The following is a 17,221-nucleotide window of genomic DNA, read 5'->3' as shown; positions in this document are numbered from 1 at the left end:
ATTAACAACACAGCAAACATATTACATATTACTACAGCAAACATCACTAATTTTTATCATCATCACTTATTATAATGTGTCCGCATATCAGGTATCCTATAATACACATTCATAATACACTGTTTTACTCTTTCTAAGCCCAATGGAGTGTAAGGTGATATGCACGTTTCACTTACATTCACAGGATGGATTTTTAAATTATTATTACTTATTTTACTTTCCATTTTATTTTCTTCCTCATAACCCTCATAACCCCCTTTTTTCATAGTTGTGGATAACGACAACCAAAAAAAGTGCAACGAGAATGCAAAATCTCACGAGATGTCGCGAGATGCCAAGAACCAATCAGAGACGCGTCTTCGTGTAAACGTACAGAAAACATGGCGACGATGTAGGAGAGCACTCTTACCTGAGTAGCCAAACACTTTCAGAGTGTACATCAAATATCGCAAACGTTTTGTAGCTAGTTCAACCAAGTTATGACTACTGGAGCGGAATTATTCATATTAGTTCAAATAAGCCATGACCGACAAGAGAAACATCGGTGTTCGACATATTTCAGACGCGAGAGAAAGTCGCAGCAGAACTATCAAACTTACCGAGAAGAAAATGAAAACAAAGACCCGTATGATCGGACTCAAACAGTCACAGTCTCCGTATAATCACACTTCATACAACTGTCGCAAAGGTAAACACTTTTGTAAGACATCAGAACGCGTGGCAACGCTTCGGAAAGCAGATGCATGTTTATCCTTTCAAAAGTACAGTTGCAGTGTCGTGGTGGTATTACCATGTGAGTGAATGATTGCTATATATGTATAATGGCATATGTATGTATAATTTACATGGCACTCCAGTGTGCTTCAAAGAATAGCGTTATTCTACAGTGGTACATGTCCAAAAACGCATGGTACTTCTTGTTGGTGTCCACGTGAAATCTTGTTTTTTTCCCCCCATACAAAGTATAGTGTTGTTGACATTATTGTCTTTATTCTCAGATTTTACAACCCCAAAACGTCGACCAAGAATCAGATTCAACGGTTGTTACAGTGGAGATTCGCCTAATGAGACTGAACCCCCGCAAGACATCATCTGGGATCCCAACTCACCCACGCAAAACTTGAATGGCAAGTGGGAAACTTACACTAGTCTGTATTTATTTCATTCCAAACACTTGTGTACCGATTAGGGGTTGGTGGTGTGAGCTAAATCTTACATATGACATGATTATTTATTTATTTTTATTTAACATAAGTTATTTTTTGTTACAGCTATGGAATATATTTTAATATAGCTGCATTTGATGGAAATTAAACTAATAGTTTGAAGGGTTAGTTCACCCAAAAATGAAAACAATGTAATTTATTACTCACCCTCATGCTGTTCCACACCCGTAAGACCTTCGTTCATCTTCGGAACACAAATTAAGATATTTTAGTTTAAATCCGATGGCTCAGTGAGGCCTGCATAGCCAGCAATGACATTTTCTCCCTCAAGATCCATTAATGTACTAAAAACATATTTAAATTGGTTCATGTGAGTACAGTGGTTCAATATTAATATTATAAAGTGACAAGAATATTTTGGGTGCGCCAAAAAAAAACAAAATAGCGACTTATTTAGTGATGGCCGATTTCAAAACACTGCTTCATGAAGCATCGGAGCACAAATGAATCAGTGTATCGAATCATGATTCAGATTGCATGTCAAACTGTCAAGGGCTGAAATCACGTGACTTTGGTGCTCCGAATCGCTGATTCGACACGCTGATTCATTATGCTCCGAAGCTTCCTGAAGCAGTGTTTTGAAATCGGCCATCACTAAATAAGTTGTTTTTTTGACGCACTAAAATATTCCTTAACCGATTTAAATGTTTTTAGTACCTTTATGGATCTTGAGAGAGGAAATGTCATTGCTCCCTATGAAGGCCCCACGGAGCCATCGGATTTCAACTAATATCTTAATATCTTAATTTGTGTTCCGAAGATGAATGAAGGTCTTACGGGTGTGGAACGACATGAGGGTGAGTCATTAATGACATAATTTTCATTTTTGGGTGAACTAATCCTTTAAATGTTAAATATCTATATGGTAATGAATATTAGTGGACAATCCGATTTAATTGAACAAAAATCATGAATAAAAGATACTTAATCTCACTTAATTTTCCTTTTTCATGGACACTAAACAAAAATAAAATTGTGTATAACTAATAAACTAAGTGAAATCAGTGCAAAAACAGTTTCACACAGCTTCTGCCAATCTCATGTTAATCTTAAGTACCTATAGAGTAGTAAAGCATCCTTCATATCACAGAAAAGTCTTTATTTTTATCATATTTATAAAAGATACATGCGCTGTACCGAGTCTTTCCGAAAACAGCCAGGAGGCGTGTAATTGTGAGCGGAGATAGAGTGACGAGCACGCTCAGCTTTTGTGTAGAGATCGACTGCAAGCTATCAATGGTCAGCTAAATTTAAACACACTCAATACACCATCGCATTATCCATGGATAACTTTTGAATTACTATAATGAATATAGTGTACATAGTGAATGATGAATAATGAATTTATGAATTCACTATGTTCGTATTGTTTACATTATATGCACTTAGGCGCCTATTGCCAACAAAACAGACATTTGAAGCAGTTTTACTTACCACCTGCTGTTCCAACTCATGATCATTACCGCTGTGACCGCTCCGTCTTTCAGTTTCAAACGATCTGTAAATCCAGCATGGAACTGGGCCTTGTTTATGAAACCATAAGCGCCGATCCTGAGGGCTCAAACAGCCAAGGAAAACACAAGTTATTCTCCATTTGTTTAACCTATAAAAAAGTGATTGAAACGATCAGTTTCTATGGTTATTTTAATAACAAATATCGAGCGTGTCAATGTAATGCGTGAGCACAAAAATCTCAGCTCCTCTTAACGCTGGGTTCTTTGGGGGGCAAGGTTATCTTTCCCTCACAACCAAAAACACATTTCTGTGGTGACATTGATTTTGTGGTCTAAAAACAAAGTGACAAATCTTTCTCGAGCAAGTCCTGTGCAGCGCTGCTGATGACTTCCGTAAAGCTGAACACGCATTGATAGGCATGTTCTTGCTCTCTTGCTCTGGTCGACGTGTGCGCACGCTCTTCTGGGAGAAGTGCCCGTACAAGGAATTCTGACCATTCTGATGTCACACAGGCACATACTTGAAAAAAAAACGAAGTTTGTGAGGATTTGGAAGAGTATTTTTGGCACACAAATACTCTGTCATACATCCAACTCGTGTTTTGAAACTCTGGCCATGTTTAGCATGAGAATCCAACTCTTTAACAGTGTAAATGAGTCAGAATGCATGAAATGGCATTACACCCCCCCTTTAAGTTAAAACTTGTAAAATTACAAGTGTTTTTCCTTAGTTTGACTTGTTTAGGACACACCCAACTCTGTATTTTTGCATTGCTCTACATTTCTTTGTATGGTATGTTTGTCATATAAACTGTAACTGTAGATATATTTGTAAATATATAACATTTGCATACGTTTGATTCTTATTTGGTACTATATATATTTGTAACCATTCACAGGAGGAGGAGATGCAAAAGTCATTGAGATATCAGAAATTGTCAAAAGGATTGCACCAAAAGTAAGTATTGAACAATATATAGTCAAATATAGAAAAAAAAAAAAAGGAAATGATGTGTGTCCTGGTAATTTCAATCTAACAGTCATACTGTGTTTAAGGTTGAGAAGTCTAAAGAAGGGGACTCAGTGCTCCAGTGGATTGGAGACAGTGCCATACCCTGCACTCCAGAGATCAGACAGCCCAGAGTGAGGAGGATCTCAACACGGTACGTGTCCTCTAATCATTAACATGCTAAATACCTAAAAGGTGCCATAAAACTTTTTTTTAGACTATCGTGCATAAAATGTCTGTATTACCTGACCGATGTGCTGCAACTGTATGACATGGGATATAGATGAGGAGCACATTTTATATGATGATTTGATCAACTTAACCTCTACTCTATGGCCTTAATTAGGGCTGCAAGATTTATTGCATGACACGAAAAATAACATTGAACTCAAACGCGATTCTTAGTGCGATTTATGAAATTGCAAAGGCTGCGATTCTTTTCTTTATGCACAGCGTGTCAATAAAGTATGGCTCCAAGTGCTAATCCATCTGAAAGCACTGCGAGTTTGAATCGCTTATAATGTACATTTGAAAAAGCAGCATGGTTCAAACATCTTTCCAGACATTTATTAACATCTTGTCCAACAAAAGACAACATTTAATAACATGTTTTTACTCCAAACTCACTTCATAATGAGAGTTTAGCATCCTTCTGTGAGATGATGTGGCTTACACAGAATGAGGCGGTTGTGTGTTAATTAGTCATGTTTAATCAATCAAAGCATTTCAATGTTCTGTTTATTCAGCTACAGCGATACAACGCGTGTTGTCTTCTGCGGCAGTGCATATTTGGAGTTTCTGCGCAAGAGTGCCCTCTGGCTTTCAGATGGAGCCGTACAGCTCTGACAAGCTGTGCGTAAAATAATCGCAGTCTTTGCCAAATCGCGTGCGGTTTAATCATGATAAAGCGTGCAGCCCTAGCCTTAATCCATCTTAATAATCCATCTCTTCACCATCTTTTCCCGTTTCACCACTGGATCTGTGTTCACAGTGACTTAATATTGTCATTATTTACTCACCTTTAAGTTGTTACAATCTTGTATGAATTTCTTTCTTCTACTGAGCTCAAAGGAAGTCAGTGGTGCCCATCAACTGTTTGGTTACCCATGTTCTTCAAAATATCTTCTTTTGTGTTCTGCAGAAGAAAGAAGTTCATACAGGTTTGGAACAACTTGAGAGTGAGTGAATGATGACAGAAATTTCATTTTTGGGTGAACTTACCCTTTAAATTTACCTACTGTGAAAAAAATAATGCACTGTTTATTTCATTTTTATATTATATTGTATTTGTAATGTGTATCTTTGTTATTATCTTTAATAACAAAGATAGAAACGTGAAATAAAGATTTTCATCTTCACCCACCTTTACTTTGGCCTAAATGGTCCGTCATTCTTTTTTCTTTTATATTTTGTTACCTTATAAGGCTACATTTTTAAAATAGGAAATTAGTTTGGCTGTACTGCTCAGTCACTTGCAAAATAGTAAAACCAACATGATAAAATTGTAAATTGTGATTTTCCAGAAAAAATTTTTAATATATTTTTGCCATATGGCCCACACTTAGTCTGGTTTTCTTGGAAAACAAAATAATTTAACTCCAATAATCGTTGTTTTATTTACAACCTCGTAAATTCATACAGTGATACCTTATAAAATCATTTGAAATCGTTGTCAAAGAGCACGTCCATGATAAACAACAGAAAAAAAAATCTTTTAAAAATATACTGTAAATGCATGTGGCAAGTTCTGAGAAATTTACTTTTGTAGTAATGTTTGTTTCCTATGTTTATGAAATACTTTGGTGCTAAGAAAACATATTTAGTTTTTGGCTTTTTGGCTATTTATGACTTTATATGCCATTTTTGCATAATAAACTATTCATAAAAAATTAAAAGCATGTACATTGCTCATCCTAGAATGGGTGTGTTTAAATTATTCAATGTATGAATTTTATTTTTAATGTATTTTAGAATAATTAGAGCTGTACAAAATTGAACCGTTTGTTTTGGCATACACACTGATATCATAGATTTAGGATTTTTCAGATTTACCTTAATTACACACTTTTTTCCTTTAGGCAGAGCAGTGTTGAGGACCTCAAGAAACTTGCCAAGCAGTTTGACATCAATATGACTCGTCAGGACAAAGAGAAACAACAGGAGAGCACAGAAAAAAGAAATAAACTCAATAAGCTACAAAGTGATCATACAGTGACAACGGAAAGACCAACATCTGTCCCGATCTCGTCGGAAAAACTAACTGGATGCTCGTCTCTAGCCCGCCAAGAAGAGGAGGAGCTTCAGGCGCTGTTTGATGGTCCCACGCAGCACATAAGTGGGAGACTGAGCCCACCATCAGTAAACTGCACACCAGAAAGCAGTACTGAACCTGTAGCTCAGGCTGGAACGAGGTCATGTTCTGCAACAACCATAAACGCTCCTGTAGATGCACCTAAAGCCACTGAGGTGAAGTTTGACGATGACTGGGAAAATGATGACCTTTTGAATGACTCGTTTGTGTTGGAAATGACCCAGAACCCAGTGCCTTTGAATGTAGCTCAGAAACCGAGCACTGCTCAGCCCGAGTCTTGCTCTAAGAAATGTAATTTTGAGGCCAGTGTTAATCCCTCTGTATCTATTGGCAGAAACATATGCTTTCAAACTCAACAGAGCACCAGCAAATGCAGCACCTTTACCAAGACACTTCCTGGTGTCAAAACGTCTAATCGAAGCACTTTTACTTTGAAGCCACCTGCTTCTGCTCAGAATCATACTACTGAGAAGCTGGTAAAGACTTCACCGGTGAACCAAGAAAAAAAGCAAACACAGCCATCCCAGGGTACAGGACAAGTAGAGCTTGATAGAATGACCAAAGATTGTGGAGTTTCAAGTCAGACCTCTTCTGCTCAGTTTGATGGGGTTTCAGAGGAGGACATGAAGTCTCTGTTTGATTCCGATGGTTTGTGGAATGACGAAGATGACGATGATCTCCTTTGTCAGGCTTGCGATGATGTGGAAAAGTTATCAGCCAGTCAAGAACAGCAAAGACTCAGCGAAAAGTACAAAAATTTTGCACATGACAAATCAAGAAGCTTTGCATCTAAAGCACCTTCCTCTTCTGACACTGTTTGTTCTCAGAACATGGGCATCAACAGCAGGTGCCAACCACGAGAACCCACACGTACATTTGCTCGCTCAAACTCGGTACCGTGTACAAGTAGCAGCTCTGGATTTAAACAGGGATACGGTGTGTTATCGACAACTAAAAGTTCCAGCTCTGTATTGGGGAGTCATAGTGCTCAGCAATATGGACATGCACAAAACCAATCGGGTCATGTAGGATCCAGGCCTGGTTCTGCCAGATCCATGGACACCTCACAGACTGTTGTGCCACAAAGAGCAACAGTAGGAAATACTTCTAACTCCCACCATTACACGTTCAAAAGACATCTGTCTGACTCCATGACGCTAACCAACAAAGGTAAGCTTTGTACGTCGTGGCACCTGCAGCACATTAGCTCTGAAATTGCATCATAGAATACTCCTACAGGAGATGACTGTGATAGGCAAGTTTGCGTAACCTGTTAAAAGAATAGTTCAAACATAAATGAAAATTGTGTCGTCATGTTGATCCAAACCCACATAACTTTCTTTCTTCCATGGAACATGAGAAAATGTTTTCAGAAATATTCACAATGTTGTTTTCAATTCAATGGAAGCTCAGAACAAAGCACCATAAAATTATGATAATATTTTTGCACAGTGCATTCCAAGTCTTTAACTGATGAAAATGTTGGTTAATGAAGCATTTTTTTATATTGTGACAAGAACAAAGATAACGGAAAATGTGCATCATGACAATAGTTTAATTATTTTAATTAAACCATACTGTTTAAGAAGAAAATAGCACTGCAATGTATTAACACATTGCACAGATTTTTTTTTTTTTAATTATTAAATTTAGAAGTAGTTTTATTGTTAAAATTAATCTAATCATGGTCAATAATTTTGAGTTCAATGAAATGACTGGAGATTGGGAGAACAGTGATTGAACACCAGTAAACTAAACTGGCTAGCGGGTTAATTAACCCAAATGCGTCCTGTACATAAGAGATTAATCAATACATTACAGCTTACATCTGCACAAAATGATGCAAAAGCACAGGTGAGTGTAAACTTGAACTAAATTGAATAACTAAATTATAAAGGACTCACTATATTTTATTTGCAATAGTATACTTATTTGAATGTTATTATGTAAATTCTGCTGCAGGTTTAAATTAATATATAAATTGTTTGATTATTTGGTTTCATTCTCATCAAATGTTCTTTTTGGTAAAGGATGCCATTCACAATATAATTGACCAATATTAATAAATTACAAAGTTTAACAAAATGAAGACTAAGACTTATGATTAAAAAACACACACACAAAAAGTCTTTAACACTGGGCCCAAGTGATTATTCACTGAAAATATTGGCCTTGCCATCACTCTTAAATCTCATTTTCACTTCCACATACTTAGACATGGTTGTGAGATAAGGGTTAACCCTTAAAGGGTTAGTTCACCCAAAAATGAAAATAATGTCATTTATTACTCACCCTTATGCCGTTCCACACCCGTAAGACCTTTGTTTATCTTCAGAACGCAAATTAAGATATGTTTGTTTGAAATCCGATGGCTCAGTGAGGCCTGCATAGCCAGCAATGACATTTACTCTCTCAAGATCCATTAATCTACTAAAAAATTTTTTTTTAATTAAGTTCATGTGAGTACAGTGGTTCAATATTAATATTATAAAGTGACGAGAATATTTTTGGTGCGCCAAAAAAACAAAATAACGACTTATTTAGTGATGGCCGATTTAAAAAAACTGCTTCATTAAGCTTCGGAGCATTATGAATCTTTTGTGTCGAATCAGCGGTTCGGAGCGCCAAAGTCACGTGATTTCAGCGGTTTGACACACAATCCGAATCATGATTTGACACAAAAGATTCATAACGCTCAGAAGCTTCATGAAGCAGTGTTTAGAAATCGGCCATCACTAAATAAGTTATTTTGTTTTGTTTTTTGGCACACCAAAAATATTCTCGTCATTTTATAATATTAATATTGAACCACTGTTGTTTTTAGTACATTAATGGATCTCGAGAGAGGAAATGTCATTGCTGGCTATGCATACCTCACTGAACCATCGGATTTCAACAAAAATATCTTAATTTGTGTTCTGAAGATGAACGAAGGTCTTACGGGTGTGGAACGGCATGAGGGTGAGTACCCAAAAATGAAAATAATGTCATTTATTAAAGTAACCCTTTATGTTAAACCTGGCAAGACTCTGCAAGTTTGAGAGTGTGGAAACAGAAATTATATTTTAGAGCTACAAAGGAGGCAAAGATTTTCAGTGTAAATGACTTTGTTTGTTTCTCTCACAAAGCTATATTGTGGCTTCAGAAGACTTGAAAGGTTGTGCACAGTAAACTACTTTGATAATACTTGTTCACATGGCTGGGTATTGACACACATTTCATGATTCTGTTTTTGATTTCGATTCACAAGCTTTCGATTTGATATCAACTAATGTGGATATATATCAGATACAGTACATGGCAAATTTTTTCAAGGAAGAAAAATCTAAACAATTCAGGGAGTCAGTTGGTACTACATTACTATAATATTGAAGGTTAAAATTAACTGATTTGAATACAAACAAGTAATTAGACACAAAGTTTTCTATAATGATAAAGTTATAATACTAACTTTATAATTACATAATTATGTTTCTACTCTTTTTTTTTTTAATGTTATAACTAATAGTAAAGCAGAAAAGATGATCCGTTCACATGCGCTTCGCACTGCAGCTTCGCTTGATCTGAGGCGCTACAGCGATCTGTCACACCACATTAAAGTGCGCCAACACGGTATTTATTGTTTGAATTTCATAATAAAATGGACAGAATTTGAAATCTGAGACTGTTTCATATCAAAAATAACAGCACAAATCATGTTGCGATTTAGGTTGGATGAAAGGTGTGCTACAATGTTCTGTTCATTCATCAAATGAAAACAGCATAGATTAAAAGTTTGATTCTCAGGAATTGATTATCGGTTCATAAAATAAGAATCGATAATCAAGATGAGAAATGAGAATCGAGAAATCAATATTCTTTACTCAGGCCTCCTTTGATTTGATCCTTTGACAGCCACTGGCCATTGTAAAAAGTACAATGCAAACAAATATTTCTCCTTTTGTGTTCCATTGCAGAAAGACACATCATGAGGATGAGAAAATGATATTTTCATTTTGGGGTGAACTCTTACTTTAATGTCTTCTAATATGCTTACTGTTGGATGTAGAGAAAGTTTGACAGTAATACTTCATTTTTATGAGTGCTGAATTAAACATCGAAAGATTACATTCCACAGAACCATAACAAAACTTTTGTTTTTGTTGTTTTGCAGTTTTTATTTCTTCCCATACGACAGCCAAATGTTCGGCTGCTGAGATTGAGAGGAAGAAACAGGAAGCGATTGCGAGAAGGAGATCACGGATGCAGGCTAGCCAAAAAAATGGAACACCTACATAGGACACTACAGTGGAGCTTGTACTGTACTGAATATCAGGGATGTTCTGGCCAGTAAAGAACTAAATTATGTGATTATGACACGATTGCAATGAAGGCTGGCAAGCATATAGCCTGGAAATCTTAGTCAGTTTTCCAAATCCATTACTAATTTAGAGTTGAACACTAATTTGTCTCTTTGAAGATTTCTCATGCTTTTCTGAATAATGTACTGCAGTGTCATATCTGTCTAACTGCCAAACTAAATGGCTTGAGTTACAAAAAAAGCCATTTCTCGCACATTACGGTTCCGTTATTACAACCCAGTATTGTCAGTAAAATTAATGGCTGATGTCTGCAAGTCTTCACACTTTTTTTTCAACATTTGATGAAGCATTTCCAACCATGTGTCATCTGAATCGTGAAAGAAAAGGAACATAGACTGTGGATTATGTCTTATTTTATATGCAGTTACAAATATGAGGTCACTTTCAATTGGTCAAAGGATTTGGTTTAGTCTTCTGATCAGAGTCTTTACCTGTTGTTAATGGGAAAAAAATACTTGAATTTTCGTCAATCAAGCTAAAGGTCCTGGAGATCTTTTTCTTTGTTGTCTTTATGTTCCATATTTTTCTGTTAAACACAATTGTGTCAGTATTAAAAGAAGCCAACATATTGTTGCTTCCAAAAGTCTCTATTAAAACATTTTGAACGTTGACTGACTGCAATCTTTGGGTCTCTGCCTAATAGTCTGACTTAATTACATCCAGAAATAGCAGTTCAGATGTCTAAACCTCATTCTTAACAATTAACCTTCTTAATGTGTAATGCTCTTAAAATATAATCTTTTAAAAATTACATTTTCTATGTTGTTAAAAAAAAAAAAAAAAATCTCTATCCTGTTATAACCCCTCCACACCTGGTTTATTGTATATGTCACAATGTTAGTCATTGTGTGCCTCGGGGAATGTCGGCATATCATTGGGATCTGGCCCTGGCCCTTCTCAGGTGTAAGCCCCACAGGTGTGTGCGTGTTTGTTTCCACCGGTTGAGACGTAGCATAGCGTATTGTAGCGTAACCCCCCACCCCTCCTCTCCCGCACAATTACTGTAAATCAAATGCCACAGTAATTTGGCAAGAGGATGAGGACTTTTTTATTACTGTGATTATGGTTATGATGATGACTACAATTTATTCCAAGCAGATGATGAAAACGCTGGGGCCTACAGGTGTTGAGTTCATACAATATAGAAGTTGGTGAAGGATTTTTCTGTAATGTGGCATTATCAAGCTGCTGTGGAACAGAGTAATGGGTGTTTCGGTATTTTTGCGTCAAAAAATGGAGAGCAATTACTGATTATTGTGATGGATCCGTGCCATGCAGCGAGAGCGTACTCTGGTATCAAGCTGTAGTAATTACGTCAAATTACTGTGTCTTGGTGCCAGATGCAATTTGCATTTCAGCATACTTGTTGGTTTGGGCAGAAACAAGATAACAGTTCTCAGACTAACCAAGAAGGAAACTCTAACTGTAAATTAGAGTCCGGAGACTAAAATGTTCTTGAGCAGATGTTAATGCGGTGTCTTAAAGCTTAGTGTACAGTGATGACATTGTGCTTTCTCGAAAACTAACAACACCTAATCCCTTTCACTCAGTAGTGTCCAGTGTAGTGTCATGCCCCCACTTACCAAAGTCAATTCAGCCAGTGAGAGGTGACGAAAGGTGCTAATTTAAGATCTGACAGAATGTTATCTTTATGTTAACAGCGTTAGGACACAGTATGTGTGACATTGACCTAGTTGAAAGTTCCTTAGAACTTCAACATCCTGAGAAATTATAGATCATAAAAGGAAGGTTCACAGTGTTTCTGTCGTTCCCTTTCATGTAGTGCCAAACCCAAATGCTCTTGGAACACAAAATGAGAAGAATGTTGAAGAATCTTTATTCAGTGCTTTTCTATATATAGAAAAAATATAGAAGAAAATATAGCGTATAAAAAAATGTATAATTTATAAAATGTCATTTATTCTATATTCTTATGCTCCTAAAAATAGAGGTTCTTCATTGGCATCCATATAGAACCTTGTACTCCATGAATAACATTTTATTTGATCAAAAAGTTGTTCTTCTTATTATTAAAATGTTCCTCACACTAAGAAAAAAAGTTTTTTTTGAACTGTTCACTGAAATGTTCTTTTGGGAAGCCAAAATAGTTCTTTTATAGCACTGTAAAAAAAGTAATAAATAAATAACACTTTTTGAACCCTTATTTAAAAGGGCTAGTTCATCCAAAAATGAAACTTCTGTCATTATTTACTCACCCTCACGTCGTTCCAAACCCTTAAGACTTACGTTCATCTTTGTTTCACAAATTAAGATATTTTTAATGAAATCTGAGACATTTCTTTCCCTCCATTGACAGTTATGCAACTGCCACTTTGACGCTCATAAAGAGTTTGAAGTTCATATAGAGATCGTAAAACTAATCCATATGAATTGAGTGGTTTAGACTCGATCACCTTATATGATGAATTGATTTAATTTAGGCTTTTATTCACATATAAACAAGTTTGCTTGACCTGCGAGAACCAATGAGGTTCATTCTCGTGTGTTACGCAGCACGTTTGAGTTTCAGCGAGAACCAATGAGGTTTGTTCTCATGCATCAAGCAGGTTCGGTTGAGCTTTTGTTTGTGTTAGCTGATCCATGAGTATATGCGAGTAAAAGCCTAAATTAAATCTGTTCATCTTATAAAGTGATTCTCTTTAGAAAATTTGGACTAAACCGCTCAATTCATATGGATTAGTTTTACGATCTCTTTATGAACTTTTTGAAGCGTCAGAAGTGGTAGTTGCGTAGGCTGTCAACAGAGGTACAGAAATCACTCAGATTTCATTAACGAAACAACATGAGGGTGAGTAAATGATGACAGAATTTTCATTTTAGGGTGAACTAACCCTTTAAGAGTGTATTTTTCTATAACATTACAGTTTATTGTCTACTACTGTCAAGTTATAAAGAGTAAGATGATGAAAATTGAGAAGATTGTCAGTTTCTGTTTTTCGTCCCACAAATCTATCAAGTGACATAAATGACAAGTTTGCTGATTTTTTTAACCAGCTTTGTATTGTTGCAGTGTCGGTATAGGCTATATATTAACGAACAATGTGAAATACATAGACCAGGGATGGACAACTCTGGTCCTGGAGGGCCAGTGTCCTGCAGAGTTTATCTCCATCCCTGATAAAAACTCACTTGCCTATAACTTTCTACTAATCCTAAAGACCTTGATTAGCTGGTTCAGGTGTGTTTGATTAGGGTTGGAGCTAAACTCTGCTGGATACTGGCCCTCCAGGACCGGAGTTGTCCATCCCTGACAAAGACTGTCCCTCATTGGATTATTTACATTTTTTCCTTTTGTGATGCACAGAAAAAAATTGCAGCATACAGGTTTGGAATGACATGAGAATATAAAGTGTAAATTTTTATTTTTGTGTGAACTCTCTTTAAGCTTTTGTCATGCCATTATCATCACCGTATCAAACGAGCTTTTCTTTTTGGTATTAAACATGTAAAGAAAACATCACAAAATAGACAATTTGATGGTATTCCCATCCATTGTGCCATGCTAGTTGTTGTCATAGCATCGTCCGTTGCAGATTACGACATGAAGGTATGACTAATACACAAAACAGTTGGACGGGGGGGCACAGGGGGCTGCAGTTGTCATCAAGCTAAATGAACTGTGAATATTTTCACGGTGCGTGTCATTAGCAGCTTAGATTTGTTTCAACAAGGCTTACCTGAGGGCTCTATTCATTGGCCCCCAGGTATGAACGGGCTAATGCACACTCTAAAGCAGAGCCTTCTCCCCTCCACAGGCATCTCCAAACTCAAAGAAGCCTCATGTTTTCTCCATTATGAGAGCATTCCTGCGCAGACAGGTCGGTCAAATTGCACATGGAATATGCTGAATGTACTCATTTAAAAAGACCCTAGCCGTTATTATAGTATATTTTTGGAAATATTTCTAGGATATGACAAACCGGTGAACAGTTTTTGCTTCTAACGTTTTCTTTCTGTAAATATGCATGTTCTTGTTCATAAGCTGCTGCAAATCTCGTTTTGGTTCCATAGTATACACGAGTCATTGCTTCTGTATAACCTTTGGTTGCTAGTGTTGTGAGATATTAGTAGTCAATATGATTTTTACGTTATTTTCCAAGTCTTAAAAAATACGTATACTTTAGCAGTTATTATGGAAAAAATATACTTTAAAATAATGTGGGAACTGAATATAATGTTACACTTAATTGCATGTTATTTACAATTAAATGAAAATATAGTAGTTTAAATGTCTTTTAAATGCCATTAGTTAAGAGTGCTTTTTTTGACCCACTTAAATCCTTTAAAATGAAAGTTATTCAGTCAAGAGCAGTAAGTGATTTTTCTTTGTCTTTTGTTGTTTGATGAACATTAAAGGGGTTGTTGATTATGATTTCACTTTTTTAACTTTAGTTAGTGTGTAATGTTGCTGTTAGAGCATTAACAGCGTCTACAAAGTTACAATGCTCGACGTTCAATTCAAAGGGAGACATTTTCTTTTAAGGACTACAACAAATGCCTGGTAGGGTCTACAACAAGCCTCTAAAATTTACATAAACCCTGTCCCCGGGAACACGCAACAAAGGGGGTGAGGCCATGTTGGGCTGTTTTAGAGAAGAGGAAGAGTTGCTGTAGTAGAGTGTTGTTGCCATGCCATCATTTTATGCCGGACCGCTTCACAAACGAGGATCAATTCAACGCTGGATTTGCACAAAAGATTAACATGACGGCACATGCTAGTCAATGAGTTGAATCAACTCCACAGCAACTACATAAATCTATCCACTAACCATTCAGAAACGTCTAGTTTCATTCTAAAAGTTGTAACTTCTTCCTGAGTCTCTCCATCAGTGTCGACTCTGGTTTGAACAATGTAAGGCAGAACACCGTTACTTACAATCCTCATTTTGGCTGTGTGAGATTCTCCAGCTTTGTTGTTGTTGAGCAACTGAAGCATGGGCTTTTAAAAAAGGGAAGGGGGCCGGGAGCAGCAGCTTATTTGCATTTAAAGTTCACACCCAAATAGGGGCAAATTTGGCAAGCTAAAATAAATGATCTGTGGGGTATTTTGAGCTGAAACTTCATTCTGGAGACAACAGAGACTTATTACATCTTGTAAAAGGGGCATTATAGGTCCCCTTTAAGGAAACAGAAGGCAGCAGGTATATATTAGGCTGCTGTCACTTTAAGAGCTTATGCACCGATCTAATATACTAATACACATGCGTGCATGTGTATCTCAACTGTTTATGTTCACTTTAGACATAATTGACTGTTTACATTGGCATTTTCAAGCTCAAGAAGATGTGAAAAAGAGTTCAATTCAGTATTTGCCTGATCTCTGAGATGAGGATTTCTGGGCACGTGCTTCGGATGTTTGCGCAAAGAAAACTTTCCACACAGCGAGTATTGAATTGAGTTCCCCTTTGGGCCTTCTTGCGTTTTAATATTTCAATTGGCAAGGTTTACTTTCGTGAAGATGCAGCACTGGCCCGTCAACTGTCTGAGCGTCTGTTTATTCACGTTCATTTTCTCACAATATTGCATTGCTAAAATTCATAAAAATATTAGTGGCCAACTGCAGATTTACACCATTTCATATACTCGTCAACATTGGTTTTTACTTGCATTTGGCGCTTGGCGAGTGTTAAATTTAGGCCCTGTTTGCAAGTATGTTTTTTTATTTTTTATCTTTTTATATATACTTTTAAGATTTGAAATACCTTACAAGTGCATGTTCAGTACAATTAAGCCCACTTCTTTTTCGCAACGGTTCTAACAGATATTTGTGACTTGACCAAGTCAAATCATTTAGTAAGAGTTGACCAAAGGTGCTAATGCAACCTCTGACAGTGTTATCTGTTAACAGCATCGAGACACAGTATGCGTGACATTTGCCAAGTTTACCATTCCATAGAACTTCAGGGACCTGGGGAATTACAGAGCTTAAAGGGACAGTTCACCTAAATATGCAAATGTTGGCCTTTTTTACTCAACATTATGTAGTTCTGAACCTGTGTGCTGGTATTTGTTTGTGAAAGACCAATGAAGAAATGTCCAAGTATATTCATGCATTCACCATGAAGTGCTACAAATGCACTGTATTAAAAGTCTTCTAAGCCACTCTAAATCTTTGTGTGAGAAACAGACCAAAGTTTTTATTTACTGAACATCTTTCCTTCTGCTGCAGTTCATTTTACATTCTGCATATTCAAACAGGCATGCCGTGTTTTGTTATGACAAACGAGAGCCCATGGTGTTGACGTCAAATGTCAATGACTTCAATGACGCATTGATGTACCATGAATTATTATTTTTTTAAATAAAATAAAAAAAAAATATTTAATTTATCAAATGAGATTCAGATAAGGGGAATATTTGTAATAGTGTTAATTAATGACTTGCATGTATGGTTTCTTCCTGACCAATGTTATTTTAGTATCACTGATATACTATTATAGTTTTAGTTAATATTTTGATTTCAGTTTCATTTTTATATTTTCTGTTTTCATTTTAATGTTACTTTTTTTGTCATTTTTTGTGTTTGTTGTTAACTTTTAGTTTTAGTACTTCAACTTAAACTTAACAAAAATAAGAAATATTGCCTTATATACAGTGGCAAGAAAAAGTATGTGAACCACTTGCAGAATCTGTGAAAATGTGAATAATTTTAATGAAATAAGAGAGATCATAAAATGCATGTTATTTTTTATTTAGTACTGTCCTGAGTAAGATATTTTACATAAAAGATGTTTGCATTTAGTTCACAAGACAAAACAATAGCTGAATTTATTAAAATAACCCCATTCATAAGTATGTGAAGCATTGATTCTCAATACTGTGTGTGGTTACCTGATGAT

General features: G+C 36.2%; 1 protein-coding gene across 5 annotated transcripts; it reads left to right on the top strand.

Moving 5' to 3' along the window:
* The first annotated feature begins 390 nt into the window (after nucleotides 1-390).
* On the top strand, nucleotides 391-12,758 carry etaa1b (ETAA1 activator of ATR kinase b). Of its 5 annotated transcripts, XR_010895150.1 has the most exons (8): nucleotides 391-793; nucleotides 999-1,127; nucleotides 3,580-3,638; nucleotides 3,737-3,843; nucleotides 5,768-7,170; nucleotides 9,509-9,612; nucleotides 9,957-10,000; nucleotides 10,154-10,235. XR_010895150.1 is itself a non-coding variant. In XM_067385427.1 (7 exons), the coding sequence occupies exons 1-6, from the start codon at nucleotides 523-525 to the stop codon at nucleotides 9,983-9,985; spliced, it is 1,998 nt and encodes a 665-aa protein (XP_067241528.1). In that variant the 5' UTR covers nucleotides 391-522; the 3' UTR covers nucleotides 9,986-10,000; nucleotides 10,154-10,286. The 5 variants fall into 5 exon arrangements, 4 of the variants coding, with proteins under 4 accessions (XP_067241528.1, XP_067241527.1, XP_067241529.1 ...); XM_067385427.1 differs by lacking the exon at nucleotides 9,509-9,612 and having other exon boundaries at nucleotides 10,154-10,286; XM_067385426.1 differs by lacking the exons at nucleotides 9,509-9,612; nucleotides 9,957-10,000 and having other exon boundaries at nucleotides 10,154-12,758.
* The last annotated feature ends 4,463 nt before the right edge of the window (nucleotides 12,759-17,221 follow it).

This window comes from Chanodichthys erythropterus, chromosome 5 (genome assembly GCF_024489055.1).
Source record: "Chanodichthys erythropterus isolate Z2021 chromosome 5, ASM2448905v1, whole genome shotgun sequence".
Lineage (NCBI taxonomy): Eukaryota > Metazoa > Chordata > Actinopteri > Cypriniformes > Xenocyprididae > Chanodichthys > Chanodichthys erythropterus.
The sequence above is the reverse complement of the archived record's forward strand: the minus strand, read 5'-3'. Positions and strand labels throughout refer to the sequence as shown.

Coding starts and splice junctions, on each gene's coding strand:
- etaa1b (XM_067385426.1), top strand. CDS start 523: ATGACCGACAAGAGAAACATCGGTGTTCGACATATTTCAGACGCGAGA. Junction 794..998: donor TGTCGTGGTGGTATTACCAT/GTGAGTGAATGA, acceptor CTTTATTCTCAG/ATTTTACAACCCCAAAACGT. Junction 1,128..3,579: donor ACCCACGCAAAACTTGAATG/GCAAGTGGGAAA, acceptor AACCATTCACAG/GAGGAGGAGATGCAAAAGTC.